Genomic DNA, 10,710 nt, shown 5'->3' with positions numbered 1-10,710 from the left:
TAGGTGCAGTGAACGACCTTTTAAGCACTGTAAATACGCCTGCCCTATTTTTACGCGATGCAGCAAGTATATTGCGTAATATAAACATTACACCCCCGGCAGACAACCCGCGATCGAGCTGCTCCGATAACCTTGGCGTAAGCTTACCTAACTTCAATCTTCTTTATCTCTTAACGTTCCATCAACGTGATCTCTATATTTACCGGTCACAGACAATAGATAGATACTGCTGGAAAATTTATTTCGCGGATCAGGATAAAGCTTTTTAGCATTGCGTTTCCGTGACACATTGTCACATAGCATTATCCCGAACTAGATTAGTTATCAATAACTGCAGGAAGGTACAATTGTGCATTCCAGGAAAGAGGAGTAGAACAAAGCGAAAGTACAAAGTATGGAAGGAGCATTTAAAGCAAGTTTGAAGGAAAGAGGAAATGCCCAAAACTTACAGATAAACAAAAATAAAGTCTCAGAAAATAACAGATACCTCTTTAAAGATAAGGAAAAATTGCAATTTACAAGGAAAACGACTGCAACAAGAAACAGTGCGAAAAAACAACGATAAGTTATAAAGGAATGCTTTGTAATGCAGCGTAAGGTTATCAGTAGCAAGTATTCTTGTTAGTAACGCGGACATATGATATACGATTCTTTTCTAGCTTCGTCAAGAATTGAAGAGAGATGTAACTGCTACAATGCGGGATTCTTACTTTTTGGTGGTGGTGAGCGCGAGATGAAATGCATGACCATGGTTTAATGCAACGAAGCCGTCAAGTTGAATTAAGAAACTATATTTTATGAACAAGACAGGAGAAATAGTCTTCTGCGAGCAGATATCGATATGTCTTGGAGTGCTTGCATGTTAGTAACACTTGTTCTGAAGTTAGTATTTATGAATAGATGCGCTGTTGGCGGCTGGCAGCAGCAGTATTAGGGTAGTGATGAACATAACTGCGTCCATCGCAAGAAAACTCTTTTCATAACGGCGAATTTAACCCTGCTCTGCGGCACTCCCGGCAGTTCTCCTCACATCGCATCCACTTCTATGCCATTTCAGTCCTTCTGCCCCAACAGAAGTGCATACTGATGCCGGTGGTGTTGGCATTGGTGCCGTGCTGATACAGCGTTTGCCGACAATGAATGTAAAAAAGGAACGTAAAAAAGGAAAACATGGATATTTTCACTACAAGGAATATTCTTAATGATGTTCAGGTTCGGCCATTCAGCGACTACACTTTCTTTTAACAGCTCAGCAGTAGGCATACAGCAGTGCGTTTGTTGATTGCAATGGGGCAGCCAAAGTGCCTAGATATTAGGTTTGAAAACATTTCCTTTTAACAACTTGGTTCTCGCTGACAGTCGTCGGCGTCCGCTGTGTTATCCCTATTTAGGGAGATCAGAGCAGATGGTACCGCGAGCGAAATGCTTGAAATCAATTCGCGCCACTAACCGTTCCAGCGACATAGAAATTTTATGCCCCTTGGTAGAATTAAAACCTGACTTCACGCGCCCGCGTCTACCTACGCAACAATTAGAACCAACGTCGTCACAGCACCTCCGAATGGAGAAGTTAGGAGGAAAATATCGGACGAGTGCGTGTAGAGCTTATGGCCACTCAGCGAAGGCTTATCATCATCATCATCATTTTATTCCAACATCAACATTACAGATGCTGAGGACCATGAATAAAAAGCCTCTAACTAGGCTTGACGGGGTTCACGCCCCCTCATAACATTGAATTATCAACAAAACGAATACAAACACAACGCATCAGACATGGGAGGATTTGGCACAAAATCAAGACATAAGCAAAGACAATTACAAGATTAGGAGAGTGTTTAATGAAGTATACAATGCACGGTGCACTACAGAAAAAGGTTTAAAGTGCAATTATTGTGGCTATGATATATTTACAAAAAAAGAAAGGCGAATCTGTCTGGGTCACAGTGGTGCTGCAGAAATCTCCTTATCTTTCTTTTTCTCCAGTTTTGGTTGCCTTTGTCCACCGTACAATCATATCCTACCTCGGCCTTTATGATTCCCTCCTATCTGAAGCGTTTGACGTGTGCCTCTTCTATCTTATTTGCTCCATACGACGCTAAAGAGCAGCCATTACACAAAGGCCAATGTTATGAGACGCCATAGCTTCGATTTTGTACGCAATGGGTGACAGTGCATACTTTTAGCACTTTGATGTATCGCAACTATTTTGCGGGGTACTAACATGGATTTTCTTTTTATTCTGTTTACTTCTGATTTACATGGCGCAAATCAAGGAAAAACAAGCAAAAGATGGTTTCTTCCCTGGAAATGGCCTGCTCTCCCGGACGAATCAAACATACTTAACCCTAAAACGGTGGGTTTGGGTATCTTCGTATTCATCAAAATCCGTTGGGACTTCGTGAACAGATGAGCTTCGCTAGCCACTGCATTAGAGTACTACCCCATCGACGAAGCCGAATACCCCACGTGCATGCTTTCGCATTAACAGCACCTAAGCAGTCTAAAGTGCCTTTCATAATTTTCTCGGCTTATGAGAGGCGCGTTTCTAGTACGCCGCTCTCCTCGATACGTTCAGGCAAAGTATGCATGCGATGTGGCGTCTTAAGCAGGTGGCTAGTTTTTTAATCCGAAAGCCTTTAATGGCTCATACTATCGTCCGTTAACAAGGCGTGTCCCACTCGTTTAACTTGGCAACTAAAAAGATAAAATAAAACCAATGGTTGCTGCAGATATCGGAGAAAAACTGAACCTAGAAGCCGAGTTTGATAACTGTAGATGAATTAGTGAATTATTTATAGGCAAAAATGTCGAAATTGCGTTGAAATAGCCCGGACGTCGATATAGCCATGGGAACAAGGTGACACCACATCCGCCGGAAGTCGTCACGGCATAGTGAAAATTATCACAAAATGGTCAGAAAACATCGGATTTGTGTCGAATTAGATAGAAAAAGGTGTAATTAGGCGTACTTCACACCTAAGATCCTCGAAAGATGTATAATTTGGGTATCGATATAGCCACGGGAACGGTGTGACATCACATCCACCGGATGTCGTCACGGCATAGTGTCCTCGGCTTTTGCCTCTCAACACTTTAGTAGCCAAAGTGTCCTCGCAATTCTTTGATATCAAAATATGCCTACGCAAGTACCCCGTGCGAAAACAAGCACCACCTCACACAGTATGGCCGACCTTCTGGCCACGGAGCAGGTATTCGGCGCACTGAAACCTCATTGTCCAGGGATGAATTTTTAACTGATACCGTTGCGTACTCAAGGAAGCATGTTTTCCGCAGCTATTTGCGTGCTGCTGTGGTCGGTGCGAGTGTTTCATGGGCTATATAGTTTAAAACGCAGTATTTAAAGAATCTACACACAATCACTCATACCACAGTGTACTATTCGCGTCAACTCTGAGCAACAGCTACCTCTATCACTTGTAAGAAAGATTGTTGTGAACAATTAGAGATGAAATCAAGCACTCGTGTATTGGAATCTCTGTAAAGCAAACCACGAATGCTACCCGGTGCATAGAAGTCTATGTTATTGAGAACAAGGTAGCAGCAGACGAGAAAAAAAAAAGTACTTTCTCGCAAACTCGAGGCCGCTACAGAGTAAACGCTGAGGCCATCATGTACTTCGTCAAGCCCTCCACTGCAGGCCTTCCACAGCCTACCCTGCAGGCCTTCCACAGCCAGTCAAGCCATCATCAACATTTTTGAAAAAGTTCGCGTCGACCTGCTTTGCTCCGTTCCAAAGTCTTCAGAAGGCCGCCGCTGTGTTCAGTCCGTGTCGACTATTTGACAATATACGTGTAAACTGCTGCGGTTGTAGCAGCGAAGGCAAGTATGTGTAATCTTTTGTACTGCACTCTATTATCCTTCGTCATTGTGCTCCCCGTGTTACCATCAGCGACCGTGTTCCAGCAGTTTACAGCTAACGTCGTGGAAGAGATGCTTGGGCTTTGCGGCTCTAACTACCGCTACTCCACGCCCTACCACCCACAAACCAACGGCCTTACAGAGCGCAAAAAACGCAACCTCCTAGCATGCTGTCCATGTATCACATATGTTGACTAGCGAAATTCACACACGCAATATATGTAATACCGACTACCAGGTCCATGTATGTGGCATCTGATCACCGGAACAGGGACGCCGTGCTACCATTCATGACCTTCGCGTTCAGCACTGCGAAGCATGAGGTAACCGGATATTCTCTTTTCTACCTGCTCGATGTCAGGATATCGCGCATTTTTGGGCTCGATCTTTCCCTTCTTTAAGCTGTGGAGTTTGGCTCTGCTGGCGCCTCGAAAAGTGCGAATGTTCCAGGAAAAGTGCGCGATCCGCCAGAGTCGGGCACTGGCGAGCACTGGGTTCCGCCCACTTGTATGTACAGTGCCATCACAGCAGCAGTATTGGTTGGAATTGGGCGAGAGCAGATTTAATAAAGCTCCACCCAATTACCGAAGGTATTAAAACCCGCTGCAAACAAAGAGCGGAAGGACCGTGCCGCGTCCCAGTCTCGGCCGCTTTTAGACAGCCTTTCTCTTAACCGCCTTTTTCTCCTGTTGCCTTTATTTTTGTTCTCGTCTTCAATAAATAAGTTCTGTCTATCAAGAAGTTTGGAGTGGCTGCCCAAACCGGCAACGTGTCGCCGGACGAGTGGAGAAGACGTGAAGTGCCCAGCGTTCGATCATACCAACCGGCCATTCCGACAACGATCCGGAGGAGAAACTTAACTGGTTCCGTGACCAGGAGGATCAGTGCTTCAAGTTAACTGAGGATAATCAAGACCACTGCCTGTTTTTCAGCAGGGCTTATCATTTGAAGCAGTGCGAATGCGCAAAGGAACGAAGCAGGCCCCTGAAGAGACAGCATAGCTTTCGCTCTAAATTAGCGACGTGCCTGGACTTATCAGCTTGGGAAGGGTTTTGGCGGATAGCGGCACCAAAAGCTATCAGACAACATTCAGTCTTGATAATATTTTTTTTACCGCACGGGATCAACACGTGGGAGTGACACAGCTCTCCAGCGACAGATTTCGCTCGGCGCGCATTTCGCGATACGCGCAAAAGCGGCAGCCGATAAGCCGGTGATTGTCACCCTGGCAACCACTAAACAAAAAAGAAAATACGTTACTGCGATCTGTGCGGTGGCGGAAGAGGCATTTCCACTACACTCCGTGCAACGAGCGTAGGTCAAGAACGATGCCTGCTGCAAGCGCGCAGTATACCACAGTCGGGTTTTCCTCTGAGCTCGACGGGATGGATCTGAAGTTCGTCAAACCCCTGCCTCCACATCGGATATGCAGTCCCTGCGGCCTGGTGAGGAAGATAACGGCCCTGCTACCATGCAAACATGTGTTATGCGAGTGTTGCTACGAGCAGTGCGGGCGGGATGGATCGCATGCGTGTCCGCTGGACGGCAACCACTACGAGGAGGAGGACGTCGCTCTGTTGGACTTCCCAGCTGAAGAGCTGCTTCAGAGAGAGGTAAGCGAAACAGCCGCCGCGGTGGCTCAGCGGTTATGGTGCTCGGCTGCTGACCCGAAAGACGCGGGTTCGATCCCGGACGCGGCGGCTAGAATTTCTTTGGAGGAGAAATTCTAGAGGCCCGTGTACTTTGCGATGTCAGTGCACGTTAAAGAACCCCAGGTGGTCGAAATTTCCAGAGCCCTTCACTACGGCGTCTCTCATAACCTTAGTCGCTTTGGGACGTTAAACCCCACAAAACCAAACCAAACTAAGCGAAACAGAGAAAACAGCCGAAATGTTTGCCCAACAGACCTTTTCACTTAAAAGCGCTGTTTCCAATAGTTCACGATTTGACGTCATAGAACCGTGTATAAAGCGAATTCAATTTGTTTTTTGAATTAGAAGAGGAGTGGGGTCGCGACGCACACTCTAAGCTGCACACGAAAACTAGATCCTTTGTTATTAACAATCTGCTTCTTGCATGGATCTCATCTTATCTGCCCGGTCATATGTCTGCGCTTTAACTGATGACATGGGCTCTGACCCTACACCCCAATGACGCGGATTCGATCCCGGCCGCGGCCGCCGAGAATCCCGGCGTAGACGCTGTGAGCGTAAGATAGCATGAGACTTAGACAAACTTTATTATATCAGATAATCAGGACGGCGGCCTCGCCATCCCGTCCTTGTCAGACGGCCGAGATCCCCTGGGACCGGGCGGCTTCGAAGGCATATCTGATGATCTCTTTTTGTTCTTGGAGGTCTTGGCTGCGTAGCAAAACCTCCCATGACTCCATGACTCCCACATCATATGGGCTAAGGTGGCTCGTTTTCCACAGGCCCTATATTTCCCGTCATTGAAGTCGGGCATGAACCTACTCAGCGCGGCTGGATTCGGAAAAGTGCCCACCTGCAACTGCCGCCATGCTACTTCCTCCTTCTTGCTCAGCTTCTTGTGCGGTGCGGAGTATTCTCTTCGACTAAGCATGTATAACTGTGTGATATCGCGGAAAGAGTATAATAGCATTAGGAGAAGTTCATTTCGCATGTGAACAAAAAAGCAGTTGCCAAGAGGATCGACTCAAAGTAAAGATCAAAGCAGTCGCGTTTCGTAGCCGTTACGAGTGCCTTATTCACGAGGCATTTGAGAAGAAAGGGAAGCTGGGAGACATTTAAGTTTACTGTCGATGCCTGTGGGCGCTTGGCGCTTCCGTCTCGCACACTTTGGCCGAAATCGACATGCTTGTTGCCATCACTTAGTTTTCTTTTAATGCGAAGTCATTATGTGGCTCTGTCGCGTCAGCAAAGTGTCTGCAAATTTGTCCGCACGATTACGTTGTTCACTGAAGGTAAATGTGTGAAAGTGTGATTGTGACAGATAGCATGTGATAAAATGTTGCCCTGGGAAAAATTTAGTTCATGAGGTCTTATTGGCTAGTTAAACGCTAGAAATGCTTAGACGTCAAAATAGCCGTGAACTTCAGTATAGCGCATATACGTCAGAACAGCCACGTACGTCGATATAGTATGTGGGTGTTTTGCTTTCACATCGCTCCAAAGCGGGTCGCCTCTTTGATCGCGAAGTTTTTACACATCATTGTCATTACGCGACGCCAATTTGTAATCATAATTAGTTAAGCGCCCTGTAAAGTAATTCGCCGACTGTGCTGTGGGAGGTGTTCGCACAAAGGCTCCATTTATTCCACTGAACAAACGATCCTCCGTAGAGTAAACGTAGCGTGCCCGGCACCTGACCCAATTCACAGCGCTTCCATTCGGCTTGACCACTTTTCTTTTGTTGCAGCCAAACTGATGTTTTACGTCACTACCCTGTCGACCAATCAGGTTTTTATAGTCACGCCGATGCCGGTTTTTAAGCGCAAAGATACCTTCTACGCTATCGCGTCAAAAAATGGCATACGTTGCACATATACCGCTCAGACAGATTACCGCGCGTGAGGTTTACAGTTTCGGTCGCCGCTTAATTGCGAACCGTCTCCAGAAGCAGGCGCCTACACCGGGTATTTTTCAACTTCTGCAGACTTTTTTAAAGGGACCTAAAAGAGAATAGCAATCGACTCTTTGCAAGCGAGCTGCATGGCACAGCGGGCATTATGCCCATGCTAGCAGCTCGTTAAAAGGTTATATGCTAAAAACTAGCACCTTTCTGGTTTGTTAGGCCAATACCACAGCGCCTGATAACAGGCCTTAACACTGAAGGCGACCTCAGGTTTTCATCGGGAATAAACGTGAAATCAGGCCCTCAAAACAACTCTACATCAAAGCACACGCGCGACATCCAGCCAAGTGGTATAGCCCAAGTTGCAAAGATAATCAGCCAAATATTGCAAATGGATGGTTTCACTCTGGTCCTTTCTAGGACCGGCTTTTGCCAGTACGTTTCCAATATTTTGCCAGTTATCTGTGCTGCTTGAGAGTCCTACTACAAGACGGGATATTCTCAGTCAGGAGACCATTGAGGCACGTTCGTTCGCCTTGGGTCTTAGACTGAAAAAAAACAAAAAAAAAACATAGAAACAAAGAAGAGTGCCAACACTGAGTGTTTGCGAAGTCTGCGACTGCCTGCGGGTGCCTCCTGCCACCCACCTAATGAGAGTGCATAGTCTATTAAAAACACTATACCGTCAGTATGACTGCAGCCGACCGCCTCCTGGAACTACGTCGGAGATGAGCCAGAAGTACAAGGCGAAGTGTAATAAGAGAATTTAGCATTTTGCAAACACTTCCGTGGTTCCACAAATTCAGCTTAGTGTACGCATGCTGGCTTGGCGATTACGCCCTGTGCGCTAGCCATCAGTGCAACCTCTGCAAAAAGTCACTACTCTCGATGATCTGTTCTGTAGGTTCTGCTTGGAAATGCCAGTTGTGACAAGTTGGCACTCATGCTTTTGGAATGCTTGCAAGAAGAGCTTTAGCACTGTTATTATTTTTCACATGAAACTATACTGTAATATGTTAGGCAACTGCCTCTAAGAAGTTGAATAAACCTACTGAAAGTTTCCACATCACGAGTCTTATAATTCGATGAGCGGACTAGTCCTGCTCCATAAGAAATAATGCCACGTATGATTGTTGAGTCCATTCGTTCGCGCTGAGGCCGCAGGAACGGGGCGTTATCATTTTTGTTTGTGACGCGAGAAGGGCCGTACTAGTCTCCATTGATCACAGCCTTGAAGAACAGCATGTACGTTTTTCCAGATTACTGTAGATGATTTTGACCGATTATCTCGAAGTTTCCTTGCCGCCTTTAAATTGAGCGATGCAGCGAGCGGCGGGCATTCGCAGTTCTACGATTAATGAGCACGTTTGTTGCTTACGCTGCTGCCCAGTGATTCATTTCTTTTTCGGGCGCAAGTCAGCCCAAATACAGAGCTTCGTTTCCAAGTCTTATTGGTGCCTTCCTGACCGCTGGACTGCCGTCACTACAACGTGACATCATGGAGTCAGTACGGAGCATAGGGAGTCTGTATGGTCTATATGGAAGGGCGTATGGAAATTTGCGGACTCTCCATGACTTCATGTACAATGTATAGAAATCTTATGGAAATTACGTGGAATGCTTATGGGCTCTGTGCAGACAAGATATGGACTTCTATATGCTTATCCGCACCGTATGTCCTCCATATTCCTGGAACTCCATGCGAGCGGCTAATATAGAAGGTTTCAGTACGTAATCGTCACCAAAACGGCCGCCGGCGCAAAACAGGAAGGAAGGTATAGCTCACCGGAGAGTCCAGCCGGCGAGTTACAGCGGGTTCAGTAGTCTTCAGCAACGTTCTGTTTTATCATTTGCAGGTTAGGTGCTGGAACGAAGACAACGGCTGTGAGACCGTGGTGGCAGCTTCCCAGCTTCCCCAGCATTTCCAGCGAGAATGTCGACACCACCCTGCACGGTGCCCCAAGTGTCCGGCCTCGGTTCTTTGCAGCGATGTGTGCTCACACCTGAGATCGAACTGTGCAACGGCCTCGATGCCTCTTGCACGAGAATCTCGCCATCAGCCCAGCAACACGGAAGATGCAGAAGTTTCAAACTCCTTCCAACGAGTCATTCAGGAGCAGGCGGTGGAAATGAGAGAGCATCTAAGGCAGCTGGTTATTGATGTTCAGTGCCAACGTGATAGACTGAACGAAATGTCTCACGAGATAAAAACCTTTAAAGACGCGCTCAAAGATGAACTGACGCAAGTTACGAGAAGGTTTCAGGGCAGTCTGACAACAAATGAACTGGAAAAAACGCTTCATGGTCGGTTAAGAGTAATCAGACAGAGCTTTGAACACTGCTCACAGACTCTGCTATCAGTTCAAGAAATTAAATTTGGAACTCTACTGAACAGCGAGAAGACACTGGACCGCATTAAAACATTGCTTCGATCCGATGGACTACGAGCTGAGCATACTATCTTCGATGTCAAAGGAATCAAATCGCTCGAAGAAAAAGCTCTGAGAGATGGCCTCGCTGGCTACGAGAGCGAGCAGGTATACCTGTGTGGCTACTGCATGTCACCTGGAGTCTACTTAAGTAAAGATGGCGAATGTGTGCATCTGCATGCGCTACTCCGCTTGCGGAAAGGCCAAAACGACGACGCTGTCGAGTGGCCATTCCAGCACAAAATACGTCTGCGCGTCATGCACCCACGAAAAGATGCCCTGCGCATCATTGAAGTTAAGCCACGCCTTCCATCTGAGTACATGCGAAAGCCCATGTCATCAACTAACAGGGCGATTGTTTTCGATGATCCGTCGTTTATTCTGCGCACTATCAGGCAGTACGGTTTCGTATTCGATGACACGATTCGGATTAAGTGGGAAATTATGCCCTGAGTCGCGCTTGCAGAAAGTAATAAACGGAAACTGTTTGTTTCTAGTGGATATTTATTTTAGGTATTTGTTTTTCGCCATGCAGTGCAAATAAATTCATCCATCTTGATCACTTCTTTGCTGGACTTCGTTCAGTGCACCTGTTCTATTTTACTTGGGTCTAATATAAAGAAATTGTTTAATAGAAAAAAAAATTGGCTGAGTTTTAGCTCTGGTTAAACCGGGAAAGTTGCGTAAGCAGCGTGGAGCCTGGTGGAGCACGGCTTAAGTGGTTTCTATGGCAACGGCCCTCCATCTGTTTGACCTCGCTGCAGCTGAAGGTAAACCGTGGCCACCGCCGGGAGCTACGCGACGGCTCGAATCCTGGCGCTGTATTGCTTACGCAATAAAAGAA

The 10,710-nt window shown here is 46.6% G+C and overlaps 1 protein-coding gene across 1 annotated transcript; it reads left to right on the top strand.

Annotated features, from left to right (window-relative positions):
- The first annotated feature begins 5,166 nt into the window (after positions 1-5,166).
- LOC149329414 (TNF receptor-associated factor 6-like) lies at positions 5,167-10,428 on the top strand. Its single transcript, XM_089562212.1, has 2 exons — positions 5,167-5,495; positions 9,294-10,428. The coding sequence occupies exons 1-2, from the start codon at positions 5,211-5,213 to the stop codon at positions 10,317-10,319; spliced, it is 1,311 nt and encodes a 436-aa protein (XP_089418338.1). The 5' UTR covers positions 5,167-5,210; the 3' UTR covers positions 10,320-10,428.
- Positions 10,429-10,710: the final 282 nt, after the last annotated feature.

The sequence above is a fragment of the Amblyomma mixtum genome, chromosome 9, assembly GCF_055824585.1.
Source record: "Amblyomma mixtum isolate Tamu chromosome 9, ASM5582458v1, whole genome shotgun sequence".
NCBI lineage: Eukaryota > Metazoa > Arthropoda > Arachnida > Ixodida > Ixodidae > Amblyomma > Amblyomma mixtum.
Note: the sequence above shows the minus strand (reverse complement) of the source record. Positions and strands in the feature narration are given on the sequence as shown.